The sequence below is a fragment of the Malaya genurostris genome, chromosome 2, assembly GCF_030247185.1.
Source record: "Malaya genurostris strain Urasoe2022 chromosome 2, Malgen_1.1, whole genome shotgun sequence".
Taxonomy (NCBI): domain Eukaryota; kingdom Metazoa; phylum Arthropoda; class Insecta; order Diptera; family Culicidae; genus Malaya; species Malaya genurostris.
In genome coordinates, this window is record NC_080571.1 from 180393849 (window position 1) to 180408896 (window position 15048).

Here is a 15048-nt window from a genome sequence, read left to right on the forward strand (position 1 = left end):
AGTCGTGTGACATAATCTCAAATAGTACAAAATTAAACTTTTCTGAAATGTTTGGTATTAACGAGTTTCAAAGAGGATAATTCATAAGGCGCGTTTGCCTTTCTCGTATTTTGAAAGCTCATAGCTCAGTGATCTGTAGAAGGATTTATATAATCTAAATACCAATAGAATCGAAAATTTTCAACTTGAACGTGTATTAAAACAACATTGAAGTTTTTCAATAGTACACTATTGAAAAACCTGTTTGATTTAACCCATGACAGCATCAACCAATAAGAACGCGAGATGTATGCTTCTATACAAGAGCATCCATATAAAAGTTGAGTGGTTCATTTTCCTACTATTTGCTGAGCAACTGTTCCCGAAACAAGACACACACACGAGAGCAACATCGAGGACCTCACGAAATCCAATTCCAGCCGGGCCGGTACACAACAACTATATCACACCAGAAGGGATCAGTCGTCAGATCTTGTTGATTGTGACAATTCAAGGCACTTTTAGTGCCACAGATTATCATTAAGAGTTAATTAAACTTTCAATATTTCCTACCAAAAGATTCATCAAGATGGAAGTTAAAATCACTAACACACACGTCACTTACACATTCAAATACGAACGCAATACGAAAGCGAAAGTGATGATGTTGAACACATTTGTATACTAGTATGGGGTCGTGTAAAAATATGTCATGCGAAACAGGGTTGCCATATGTATAGATTAATCTGTATTATTACTATTATTATGATTATTAAAATTACTCTTGCTTACCCAAGTTCTTTGATACATTTCAGACCAGGCGATTGCAATTGTCTCGTACTGAAATTTCGAGAAGGTTCAGATATCTTCGAACTTCATAGCTTCAACTAAAATAAAATACAAATTTGTCGTACCTAGCCTCCTATATTAGCAAATTAAAAAGGAATTGTTTCAAGTTTGGAATAGATAGTTGTAGAATAGTAGCTGTTTGATGTAACTAATCTGTACTTTAATGTAGGTGCATCGCTTCAAACTCTAGTAGTGAAAAAGGAGAAAGCTTGCACAATTCACACAATCAATTAACTAACTGATATTCGGAAAAGTGATGGAAGCGTGTCTGTTTTTTCGTATTTACGAAATCCAGTTATGTCTCTGACATTACTCATCCGCCTTTTCATTCAATAATATAATATAATTTTAGGCACACTGCTTAAGCTCGAAGATGCCAAGGGTATTTTTTAATCTTAATTAACGACTAACTTAAAACTAGAATAGTATCATTAGACCATGTCATCTCGGGTTCTCGAAAATCCAGTTTCCAGTTGGCGATCGGCAGTGGTCGATGAATTGAATAGTGCATGAGTCTTCCATATGGCGTTGGTAAATATCTATGCTGGTCGCATCCTTCGGTCCGTGTGGGTCCGCGGGAAACACGCCCAGGCTACGAAGGCCCGGCGGGTGGCCCGCATGCTTGTCATCGACGGAATGCTGGTCATGTTACGGAAGAGAATGATGGAGAAGTGAATATTGTGAAAAACGGGGTGAAAAGGAGGTTTGGGAACAAAATGTCTAAGAACGATACAGATCTAATTAGTTGCCATGGACTTGCTGAAGAGGCAGGGAAGGGGGAACGAAAAAGTTAGTGACAAAAAAAATGATCTTGTTAGTTCCAATGAAGATGGTGGACAGGTACGGGTATCGAGAAGATCGGGCGGATGTTAGTGTCGAACCTGTAGGTGGAGATTATACTTTCCGAGCGAGGTATAACACATTACACTTGAATATCATTGTGTTTGAGGTGCTGGTATATGATAAGAATATATAAACTATCCCGACTCGCCAACACATCCCGAACCGGAACCTCAGGCGGTCTACCTAGGGCCCTAAGGGATTCCAGTAGCTTCGACCTGGCGTCGCGATACCCTACGCACGACCACACGACATGCTCGATTTCCTAATAACCGTCGCCACAGGTGCCGAGATCGCTCTCCGCGAGCCCAAAACGTCAGAGATGTGCGTTGAAAGTGTAGTGATTTGACATGAGCCGCGACATAACACGAATGAAATCGCGACTCACGTTCATCCCCCTGAACCAAGGTTTCGTCGATACCCTAGGGATAATGGAATGTAGCCAACGTCCCAGTTCGCCATTGCTCCATGAAGTTTGCCAACTTTCGAGAGTTTTCTGACGAGAGATGCTGAAAAATTCATTGAAGCAGATTGGTCTTTCATAAATATCACCTTCTAATGCACAAACCTTAGCCAATGAGTCTGCCTTTCCATTGCCCGGAATGGAACAATGCGTAGGGACCCAGACTAACGATATTGAATAAGACCGTTCAGATAAAGTTCGCAAGTGTTCCCGTATTTTCCCCAGGATATATGGGGGATACTTTCCTGGCTTCATTGCCAGGAGAGTTTCTATTGAGCTTAGACTGTCCGTGACAATGAAGTAATGGTCTTTGGGCAAGGTTTCAATGATCTCAAGGGTGTACTGAATACTGATGTTGTGATTGAAGATGCCGAAGTCTGTGGACCTGTTGATGTTTGATCCGTCAGTGTAAAACACCTTTTCCCAGTTGACTGTTCTGAATTTATTATAAAAAATATTTGGGGCCACTTGAGGGCGTACGTGATCCGGAATTCCACGAATCTCTTCTCTCATGGATGTGTCGAAAAACACAGTAGAATCAGAAGTATCCAAGAAATGAGCACGGTTGGAAACAACCGAAGAAGGATTAATATTCTGAGCCATGTAATCAAAATACAAGGACATAAAACGAGTCTGGGAATTGAGCTCGACAAGCCTTTTGAAATTTTCAATCACCATCGGATTCAAGATATCGCTTCGGATAACCAATCGATATGAGAGATCCCAGAATCGATTTTTAAATGGTAAGACGCCCGCGAGCACTGCGAGACTTATCGTATGAGTCGACTGCATGCAACCTAAGGCAATACGCAAACAACGATAATGAATTCTTATAAGCTTAATAAAATGAGTGTTCGCGGAGAATCGAAAGCAGAAGCATCCATGTTCCATAACGGATAATATCGTTGTTTGGTACAACCTGATCATTTCTCCTACCAATGCCGATTATTGTACGAAGAAAGTTAAAACTCTGCTGGCACATTTTTGTTTCAGATACCTAATGTGACATCCCCAGGTACCTTTATAATCGAGCCAGACCCCGAGATATTTGAATGTGAGGACTTGAGCTATGATTTCACCCCTTAGTTGAAGCTGTAATTGTGTTGATTCTCGCTTCCTGGCAAATACAACTGGCTCAGTTTTCTCCATAGAGAGGTAAATACCCATTTAAAGAGCCCATGTCGACAAGTTGTCGATTGTATCTTGCAATGGTCCTTGGATATCGTCAGCTTTGAGTCCTATAATAGATACAACGCTGTCGTCGGCAAGTTGTCTTAGCGTGCAATGTTGTTTACTATTAAATTATATAGAAGGGGGTTTAAGCATGAACCCTGAGGAAGACCCATGTAACTGAATCGTATTGTCGATAAATCACCATGCGCGAAATACATGTATTTCTCGGACAACAGATTATACAATAAGTTATTAAGGATTTTTGAAAGACCATGCTGATGCAATTTCTCAGATAGGATATTTATGGAAACTGAGTCAAAGGCCCCCTTGATGTCTAAGAAGATTGATTCCATTTGTTCTTTACGAGCAAATGAGATTTGAATTTCTGTTGAGATCAACGCAAGACAACCGTTCGTTCCTTTACCCCTGCGGAAACCAAATTGTGTATCTGAAAGTAAGCCATTTGTCTCGACTCAATTGTCTAGACGAAACAGAATCACTTTTCGAACAATTTCCGGATACAGGAAAGCATAGCAATCGGCCGATACGAATTGTGATCGGAGGCTGGTTTCCCTAGTTTTTGAATGGCGATATCTCTTATTTGTCTCCAGTCATGTGGGACAATATTATCCTCAAGAAGCCTATTGAATAAATTCAATAAGCGCCTTTTGGCAGAGTCAGGCAAATTTTTCAACAAGTTGAATTTAATTTTATTCAACCCCGGGGCTTTATTGTTACACGATAAAACCGTAAGTGAGAACTCTACCATCGAAAAAGGTGTTTCGTTTCTGTTTGATGAGGCAACGCGCATGATCGTCTGTTCCGGAACAGAGTCAGGACATACTGTTTTAGCGAAAGCGAATATCCACTGGTTAGAATATTTCTCGCTTTCGTATATGGTGTTTTTATTGCGCATTCGTCGGGCTGTGTTCCACAGAGTTCTCATTGATGTTTCTCTCGATAATCCGTCTACCAATCGACGCCAGTAACCGCTTTTCGTGGCCTGTATCAAGCTTTTCATTTTAGTGTCTAATGCCGCGTAATTTCTAAAATTATCAGGTGATCTGTTTTTCCTAAAATCGATAAATGATGTAGCTCTCTCCGCGTGGAAAGTGGGCGTCGAGCGGCTACCTTCTACCAGAGCTGTGGCACAACCAACGTTCTAGAAACGGGATTTGTAATGTTGGGCAAGATGCGCCAGCGCGTGATAGAATGTGCGTATTGAAGATCAAGGGCCGTTTCTTCAATTACAGCATCATCAACGTGCACTGCCCACATGAGACGAGACCCGATGACGAGAAGGAAGCATTCTACGCGCAGCTGGAACGAACCTACGACAGCTGTAAACGGCGGGATGTGAAATTCGTGACATGAATGCTCAGGTAGGCCGGGAGGCAATGTACAGGCCCGTGATCGGGCTGGAGAGCCTGCACGCGGTAACAAACGATCAACGGTCAACGATGCATTCGTACTGCAGAGAAATACGCGCAACAACTGGAGCTAGTGCTACCAACTGCAACCGTTCTAGGTACGAGGTTATCGAATCGAGTAAATGACTGGTTTGACGGCGAATGTCAGCAGTTGGTCGAAGAGAAGAATGCAGCAAGGGCGAAAATGCTGCAACACCGCGCTAGAGCGAACGAAGAACGATGCAGACATGCGCGGAACAGACAGAACACTGCTTTCCGGAAGAAAAAGTGCCATCAGGAAAACCAAGATCGCGAAGCGATGGAACAGCTGTACCGCGCAAATGACACAGAAGGTTCTATGAGAAGTGAACCGCTCTCGTAGAGGCTACACGCCACAGGCCGAAATGTGCAGAGATACCAGTGGTAACCTTCTCACGAACGAACGTAAGGTGATCGACAGGTGGAAGCAGTTCTATGACGAGCATCTGAATGGCGAAACACAAGATACAGAGAACGCTTTATGAATCAATCTGGGTGCACGCTCAGCCGACGACAGATTCCCAGCCCCTGATTTGTCGGAGATAATTGAGGAGATCGGCAAGCTGAGGAACAGTAAAGATGCGGGCAATGACCAGTTGCCAGGCGAGCTGCTCAAACATGGAGGAGATGCACTGGCTAGAGCGCTGTACTGAATGATTTCTAGGATTTGGGAGGAGGAGATTCTACCGCAGGAATGGATGGATTGAGTGGTATGCCCCGTCTACAAAAAGGGCGCTAAGCTGGACTGTTGCAATTACCGCGAAATCACATTGCTGAACGCCGTCTACAAGGTACTCTCTCAAATCCTTTGCAGTCGGCGATCACCAATAGCTAAGGAATTCGTACCAAGCGGGGTTTACTGGAGCCCGTGCCACTACGGATCACATATTCGCGATAAGACAAGTACTCCAGAAGTGTCGTAAATACAACGAACCCACGCATCACCTGTTCATTGACTTCAAAGCGTCATACGACACAATCGATCGAGAACAGCTATGGCAGATCATGCGCAAATACGGTTTCCCGGATAAACTGACGCGATTGATCAAAGCAACGATGGATAGAGTCATGTGCTACGTCCGAGTATCTTGGGGAGCTCTCTAGTCCCTTCGGATCTAGGAGAGGGCTACGTCAATTTGATGGACTTTCTTGCATCATGTTCAATATTGCCTTGGAAGGTGTGATTCGAAGAGCGAGGATCGACACGAGTTTCACGTTACACATCTTCCGAAAGTCCGTACAACTTTTTGACTTTGCTGACGATATTGATATTGTGACACGTAGCCTTGTGAAGATGACGGAAACTTACATCGGACTGAAAGCTGAAAGGCGTATCGGACTGGCCATAAATGCGTCAAAAACAAAATACATGAGAGGAAGAGGCTCTAGAGAAGAAACACTACGCCTCCTACCACGAATATTGATAGGCGGTGACGATATCGAGGTGGTTGACGAGTTCGTGTATTTGGGCTCACTGGTGACCGACGATAATGACACCAGCAGAGAAATTCATAGACGTATTTTGGCAGGGAATCGTGCGTACTTTGGACTCAGAAAAACCCTCCGATCGAGAAAAGTACGCCAACGCACGAAATTGGCCATCTACAAAACGCTCATTAGACCGGTTGTTCTCTATGGAAACGAGACATGGACTATTTTGAGCAGAGGACCAACGCGCCCTCAGTGATTTCAAAGGAAAGGTATTGAGGACCATCTATGGCGGAGTGCAGATGGAAGACGGAACGTGGAGACGGCGTATGAATCACGAATTGCAACAGCTGCTAGGAGAACCACCCATCGTACGGACAATTAAAATCGGACGTCTACGATGGGCTGGGCATGTGATAAGGATGTCGGACGGCAGCCCAGTGAAAATGGTTCTTGAATCTAATTCGACTGGTACAAGAAGAAGAGGAGCACAGCGAGCAAGGTGGATCGATCAAGTGGAGGGTGATCTCAGAAGCATCCGTGCCTTGAGTAGCTGGCGACGAGCAGCCATGGACCGAGTGAAGACGTATGCTTGATACAGCAAAGAACACCCCACGCCTATAGCTGTTAGGTATGGTAAGTAACGCATGAGTGCTCTTCGGTGCCTTCGCGAAATTCAAAACATTCGGCTTCGGTGTTCAACGAAACTGAAAACACGCGGTTTCGGTGTATGCCGAAGCTTGAAACACCAGCGCCGAAAATAAAACTCCGCCACCAGCACCGTGGCTAATTACCGAAGCGTTTCGTGTTCCTCTTTGTGCACTGGTACGCAATGGCATTCTCAATACACGCGGTGGTAGTGGTTATATGATTCACGCGGTGCAGTGCAGTGTTTGGACATGCCTGGATTGGGGTGCCAAATTTCGAGATACCTCATGAGCGTGAAATAAGTTGAAGACATTTTCGAGTGGATTCTTTATTTATTTCAACTTTTTGTGAGACATAATCCTGCTCGCCGAAAATATAGGTACCATTTTGAAACTTGCTACTAAGAATAATACTTGCTGTAAAGAATAATTTATGCTGAGTTATTATTGAAAGCTATTTGATTGTTTTTCTGGATACATTGCACGTTTTGCTTGAATTTTTGTCACTCTTTTCTAAGAATGTGATATTAAATTTGAATAGAAACATAGACCTTTTAGCCCCGAATAGACAATCACTGGATTCAGCACGAAATAAACTTTTGAAATAAATAACGAGACCGTCGTTACGACGCACAGAAATAAAACATACCCAAAAAATCAGAAAATTTCAAAAAAAAATCTATAAAAAACGTACATGACAAGAACAAGATTGACACCGAGCTGAATTGATACAGTGCCACTAAGCGAACTGACGGCTATGTGTCACATGAAAGCGCGATGCAAAGTCAATCCATGGATCGAAATAATTGTTGGTTCATAAGATGTTTAAGCTGTATCCGGTGTAGGTTTCTTGAGTTTCGTGAGAAGGGGAATTGAACCCTTGAACTCCTCCCTCCTGTAAACGTGTCTGGCTGGATGGCATGAACACTTACTGTGAATGCAAGGTGGACAAACTTGTTTACGCAGCTGCAAGTGAGCTTATTTATTTAACATTAAAGGCAGTTATTGTAGCGAGAATCTGCTGATAAAAAGAGATGTAGTATAGCGTTTCTTTTCGTCCACAAATTTTCCTCAAATTTGATCTCTGAATAAGACTCAATCAAAACTTTCTTGAAAGTATATGTGTTTATTTCTAATATTATATCATGTACATAAAAAAGCAGCCATAAACGAATACGTTTCGATTATTTGCTTCGCATATAATAGTGTCACGTTTTATAATCAATTTGGACTTCCATCTGTAGACGAGGAGGTAGTTCTCTATATATCGCTTCTGGAACATTATCTGCAGAAGAAAAAAAAAATGATTACGATATAGTCATGGTTTGTCGAATTTTTAATTTAAGATATAAAATCGTTCAAAAAAATTTCAAATGATCAGTGACAGATAATCATTTGTTCTGAAGACATCAAAGCTCCAAAGTATAAAGCTAATCCAGAAATGTTTTTGTCTCCCTAAAATGTGGATCCGGACAACTGTGCATTGTAAGAAAGCCTTGTCAGATATGTCGGATTGACATACGCAGAAATTCATAGAAAATATTAAAAACTCATTTCTCTAAAACGATTGACTCGATTCATCTTGTGTTCTCGACAATATCGTGAATGAATATTCTGCATAAAAAATGTGTTTGGATCCTATTTCGAAAATAAAATTCAATGATTAATTATCTCGAAACCAGGAATATGATTTTACTCATTTTTTGATATGTTGTAGCTAGTAGTAAATCGAAGAATTGATCGATTAAAACTGGCTTCAATCCATCTAGTGGTGAAAAGATGCCATATTAATATGTTATGTTAATCCATTCAATTAACCTAGGTTGGCGGTTTAATGCATAGGGCGCTGGTCTTATAAGCTAGTGGTCGTATGTTCAAGTCCCGACATGGAAGAATTCTTAGTTTCAGTAGGACCGTAGCACCTGTCATGAAATGGTTCTGTATACTATGAATTGGCTCGAAGTATGTTGAAACAGAAAGTCAAATTTCACAAAAGAAATGTAAAACAAAGGCTACATGAAGCATTGGAAGAGGAAAAGTCTAACTGAAGATCCAAACAGAAGCTACCTTCATTTTGAAATAAAAACTCCTCTTATTTCTTATATCTTCTTATTTTATTGGTTGGCTGAACTGACAGAATATAAATTAAAACAGTTTCATATTACATAATTGACATATTGGTTTTTACATAAATTCTTATACACTAAGCAAATCTCTTTAGTCTATCTTTAAAATTATCACATCAAATGGAAAAGTCGAAAAAATCATATACATTGCTAAAAATACAACACATTCCCCTTATGGGTTCGTGCTGTCCATAATTAGTACGTTAATGGTCAAGTCTTAAAAAGTTACTTGATCTTAAAGTTCTAGGTGGTACATTAATATCAACTGGAGAAAGTATATATGGAGCGTCAATTTAACCGATTAATAATTTTCCAATAAAAGCGGCGCTAAAGACTTTTCTCCTTTTCAAGCGTGTCTATACCAAGCAATCTGCAGCGATCTGTACAGGGTGGTAATTCTGTAGGGTTAAGCCATGACAGAGACCTAAGAGCATAATGAATTAACCTAGCTTGAACTGATTCAATTCGCTTAGTCCAGACATCTACGTAAGGACACCAAACTACAGATGAAGTTCCTAGGACTGATCGCACAAGGGTGAAGTACAGTGATCTAGGACAATATGGATCTGTGAACTATTTTGATATTTTGAATATAAATCCAAGATGCTTGAGCAATAATACGAAAGTAGTGGCCTCTAAAAGACAGCTGAGTATCCAGTAGAAAACCAAAATCTCTTACAACTGATACTTTCTTGAGACTTTCTCCGGAAATAGTGCAGCTCTAAAGAACAGCATAAAGCAGACATCATTAAATAAAGGATAAAGCAGACATCATTAAAAATAAAGAAAACAGCAAAGGTCCTAGGTTGCTACCCTGAGGTACGTCTGAAAAGTTGGAGAAAGTTGACTCGTTATTTCCTAGTTAGACAAAAAGTGTTCGACCAACAAGATACGATCTGATAAATTAAGTGAACGTTTTGGAACTACCCAGTTTTCGAATTTTCGCAAGCATAATAGCGTGATCCACGTGATCGAAGGCTGCTTTGAGATCAGTATAAATCGTACTCACCCGTGCCCCATCCTACATACTTCGAATGCATTTGCACATATTTTTAATATAATAGCAGGAATGCCATCTGGTCCAGACGATGATGATGATTTCAACTTATTCAATGCAGTGAGTATATCAGTTGGTTGGACTAGACAATGCGCAATTCAGGCCCCAATGTGGTTCTTAGCCTCTTGTCCAGTAACTCCTATCCCTACCTCCCCGCGGGGCCGGCTGGGGTACGAGCAACCATATGAAAGATCGGATAACCAACCCCGGTGGGACCTTGGTCGTATGCTGACAGGGAAGGGCTTGCCTTCTCTTTACAGAGAGCGAGGCTCGAAACAGCGTCTGTTCTCCATGTTAGGAGCGGCTAATTACCGTCCTTGTGTCAGTGTGGGACTCTAAACAGTGCTGACACGATGGCCCTCCGGCGAGACAGGAGGTTGGTGCAAGCCTAACAAGCCGTCCGGAAAACATATGTTACGAACGATCAAGAAGGAAATACGACTCGGAATAATCGTCAAAGACCTACGCAACGAACAAAGGACTACTGTTGGAAGCTTGGTACATGGAACTGCAAATCGCTTGGCTTCCCAGGATACGACCGAATGCATGATGAGCTTCAAACCCGCGGCATCGATGTCGTAGCACTGCAGGAACTTTGTTGGACGGGACAAAAGGTGTGGAAAAGTGGGCATCGAGCGGCTACCTTTTACCAGAGCTGTGGCACAACCAACGTTCTAGGAACGGGATTTGTAGTGTTGGGCAAGATGCGCCAGCGCGTGAATGGGTGGCAGCCAAACAGTCATAGAATGTGCGTATTGAAGATCAAGGGCCGTTTCTTCAATTACAGCATCATCAACGTGCACTGCCCACATGAGACGAGACCCGATGACGAGAAGGAAGCATTCTACGCGCAGCTGGAACGAACCTACGACAGCTGTAAACGGCGGGATGTAAAACTCGTCATCGGCGACATGAATGCTCAGGTAGGCCGGGAGGCAATGTACAGGCCCGTGATCGGGCTGGAGAGCCTGCACGCGGTAACAAACGATAACGGTCAACGATGCGTAAACTTTGCAGTCTCCCGAGGAAGAGGAATGTACTCCGAAGCACCTTCTTCCCCCGCAAAGATATCCACAAAGCCACCTGGAGATCACCTGATCAACATACGGAAAATCAAATCTACCACGTTCTCATCGACGGGCGATTCTTCTCCGACGTCATCAATGTCCGCACTTACCGCAGTGCCAACATTGATTCTGACCACTACCTTGTCGCGGTTTGTATGCGCTCAAAACTATCGACGGTGCACAATACTCGTCGCACAGGAACGCCGGAACTCAATCTCGAGCAGCTACGTTGCATTCGTACTGCAGAGGAATACGCGTAACAACTGGAATTAGTGGTATCAACGGAAGAGCAGCTTGGCGCGGCGACTCTTGAAGACGGCTGGAGGAACATAAGGTCCGCTGTGAGTAGCACTGCTACAACCGTTCTAGGTACGAGGTTATCGAAACGAGGAAATGACTGATTTGACGGCGAATGTCAGCAGTTGGTCGAAGAGAAGAATGCAACAAGGGCGAGGATGCTGCAACACCGCACGAGGGCGAACGAGGAACGATACAGACAGGCACGAAACAGACAGAACACTGCTTTCCTTAGGAAAAAGCGCCACCAGGAAGACCAAGATCGCCAAGCGATGGAACAGCTGTACCGCGCAAATGATACACGAAAGTTCTATGAAAAGGTGAACCGCTCACGTAAGAGCTACACGCCACACGCCGAAATGTCCAGAGATACCAGTGGTAACCTTCTCACGAACGAACGTAAGTTGATCGACAGGTGGAAGCAGTACTATGACGAGCATCTGAATGGCGAAACACAAGATATAGAGAACGCTTTAGGAATCAATCTGGGTGCACGCTCAGCCGACGACAGATTCCCAGCCCCTTATGTGTCGGAGATAATTGAGGAGATCGGCAAGCTGAGGAACAATAAAAATGCGGGCAATGATCAGTTGCCAGGCGAGCTGCTCAAACATGGAGGAGAGGTACTGGCTAGAGCGCTGCACTGAATGAATTCTAGGATTTGGGAGGAGGACATTCTACCGCAGGAATGGATGGATTGAGTGGTATGTCCCGTCTACAAAAAGGGCGATAAGCTAGGCTGTTGTTGTTCGAATCTCGGAGAGGGCTACGTCAAGGTGACGGACTTTCTTGTTTCTTGTTCAATGTTGCCCTGGAAGGTGTGATTCGAAGTGCGAGGATCGACACAAGTGGCACGATCTTCCGAAAGTCCGTACAACTTTTTGGCTTCGCTGACGATACTGATATTGTAACACGTAACCTTGAGAAGATGACGGAAACCTACATCGGACTGAAAGGCGTATCGGACTGGCCATAAATGCGTCGAAAACAAAATACATGAGAGGAAGAGGCTCTAGAGAAGAAACACTACGCCTCCTACCACGAATATTGATAGACGGTAACGATATCGAGGTGGTTGACGAGTTCGTGTATTTGGGCTCATTAGTGACCGCCGATAATGACACCAGCAGGAAAATTTTTAGACGTATTTTGGCAGAGAATCGTGCGTACTTTGGACTCAGAAAAACTCTCCGATCGAGGAAAGTACGCCACCGCACGAAATTGACCATCTACAAAACGCTAATTAGACCGGTCGTTCTCCATGGCCATGAGACCTGGACTATGTTGACAGAGGACCAACGCGCCCTCAGTGTTTTCGAAAGAAAGGTACTGAGGACCATCTATGGCGGAGTGCAGATGGAAGATGGAACGTGGAGACGGCGTATGAATCACGAATTGCAACAGCTGCTAGGAGAACCACCTATCGTACGGACAGCTAAAATCAGACGTCTACGATGGGCTGGGCATGTCATAAGGATTTCGGACGACAGCCCAGTGAAAATGGTTCTTGAATCGAATCCGACTGGTACAAGAAGAAGAGGAGCGCAGCGAGCGTGGTGGATCGATCAAGTGGAGGGTGATCTCAGAAGCATCCGTGCCTTGAGTGGCTGGCGACGAGCAGCCATGGACCGAGTTATGTGGAGACGTATGCTTGATACAGCAAAGGACATCCCAGACCTATAGCTGTTAGGTAAAGTAAGTATATCAGCGTTAGTGAACTGGATGTTATTATATCACAAGGAACATCTTTGAGACTGGACTCCACCTGAAGTAGACGAAACAGTCTCACCAGCCAAACTAGAACTTTCATTCCCAAGAGTCATCATGGAAAGAAAACCGCTTTCTTTGCGTTTGTGATTCACAAAAGACCAGAAACGTTTTGTGTTTTGTTCAAGGTTGAATAGAATCTGTAGAGCATGTCTCGAATAGAGGAAGCGATTATACGCCTAATAATGGTTGCTGGCATGAGTGAATTGCCGTTTGTTAGTAGGATTACGTCGAATTGTATAGTGCCGAAGTGCAGCTTCTCTTAAACGTTTTAGTTGACGAAAGTGTAGATTTGACCAAGGTGGTTTTTTTATAGTTATAACTTTCTTAAAAAAAAAAAACAAATAACATCAGAAGTACCTTATGATAAAAAAAGAACCGTAATTTTCATTTTAAAATTCCCGCGCTTGTTCAACCGGTAAACTTTTATTCTCTCAACGTTGGCAACACTTTTATACACATTCTATCAAATTTTGACGCATATCGTACGATTAGTATTTGTTTGGCGTCTATACAAAGAAGTTGAAAAATTTTCTTGTGGCGATTTTTATAACGGATGAAAATTTAGAACAACGTGCGTGCATCAAATTTTGTGTTGCAAATGGATTTAAGTTTTCCAAAACGTTGAAAATGTTAGAAAAGGCCTTTGGTGAATCGTGTCTAGGAAAAACACAGGCATACGAGTGGTATAAACGCTTCAAAGGTGGTCGTACAAGCTTGGATCATGATGAGATCCCTTGCCGCCCAACAACATCTGTTACTAAAGAAAACATTGAATCGGCGAAGCAAATCGTGTTGCAAAATCGTTTGTACCGATTAGAGAGAGATCTCTTATGGATCAGCCGAACACATTTTAACTGATGTTTTGGGTTTGAAACGCGTCGCTTCTCGGCTGGTGCCATAAAAGCTGAATTTCACGATAATGCGTCGGCTCACACAGCGTTGGTTGTGTCGCAGTTTTTGGCCAAAACCTCAACCAATATCATCAACCAAGCACCGTACTCTCCGTACTACCCGTGTGACTTTTTCTTCTTCCCCATACTCAAATTGCCATTACGGGGAACGCGTTTTGAGACCATAGAGCTCATAAAAGAGAATTCGCTGCGTGAACTAAAGGCCATACCTTCGGCGGCCTATAATACTTGTATGGAAAATTGGATCAAGCGTTGGCATGCATGTATTGCCGCAGGAGGAGAGCACTTTGAAGGCGATAATAAAGAAATTTATTAAAAATTGAAATTTTGCGTTTTTTAATAAAATTCCGGTTCTTTTGATGTGGAACACATCTTTATTTTCTATATAGGGGTGCAAATTAAAAACTCAAGGAAAAATACCCGTAGAAATGTGGTCAGGTTTTAAACACTTACAGCTCAGTATATTTTGTATCAATTATTTATATTATTTCATTACTTGATAGGAAATATTTCTAAGATTCGATTTGAATGTATCAAGCCACATATTTTCAATTATAAATGGTTGAAATTTTGATTAGTAGCGAGCATGTCCTATTTTGTTTGCTAAAAATATCCGTCGTTGCTAGACAGCAAGACAAAAAGTGACATAAAACGATTTGAAGCTTTAATTGGTATGCTCTGATCTTGTGTCATGCGAGCTCGGATGAAATTCCATGTTATGTCGTTTCGCCTGAGAAATTGACAACTTCCCGGGGTAAATTTTGAGTGCTTAAGGTTAATTTCTAATTTATATAAGATGAACTCAATTGATAATGAGAAAAGGTTTATCGCTTCAACCGAAATCGCAGAATGGCAGAGAAACTCAACACTATAAAAATCACTGCTTGCACGCAAAACATGAACACAAGCTTGATGAAGAGAAGCTTTAATATGAAAAACCCGTATCGCAAGTATGTACAAAGATATAATTGCATACATTTGGGATATTGGTGT

General features: G+C 42.5%; 1 protein-coding gene across 3 annotated transcripts in view; it reads right to left on the reverse strand.

Moving 5' to 3' along the window:
- LOC131432575 (cartilage oligomeric matrix protein) overlaps window positions 1–15048 on the reverse strand; it is a 1247904-nt gene that overhangs the window by 82585 nt on the left and 1150271 nt on the right. The window contains exon 18 of one of the 3 annotated variants that reach the window (XM_058598921.1): window positions 7946–8112. The exons of the other annotated variants lie outside the window; for them this stretch is intronic. Within the exon in view, the coding sequence (XP_058454904.1) occupies window positions 8036–8112 (77 nt within the window). The 3' untranslated portion in view covers window positions 7946–8035. Of the gene's footprint in view, window positions 1–7945; window positions 8113–15048 lie in introns of those variants that run through there. 3 annotated transcript variants of the gene reach the window in all.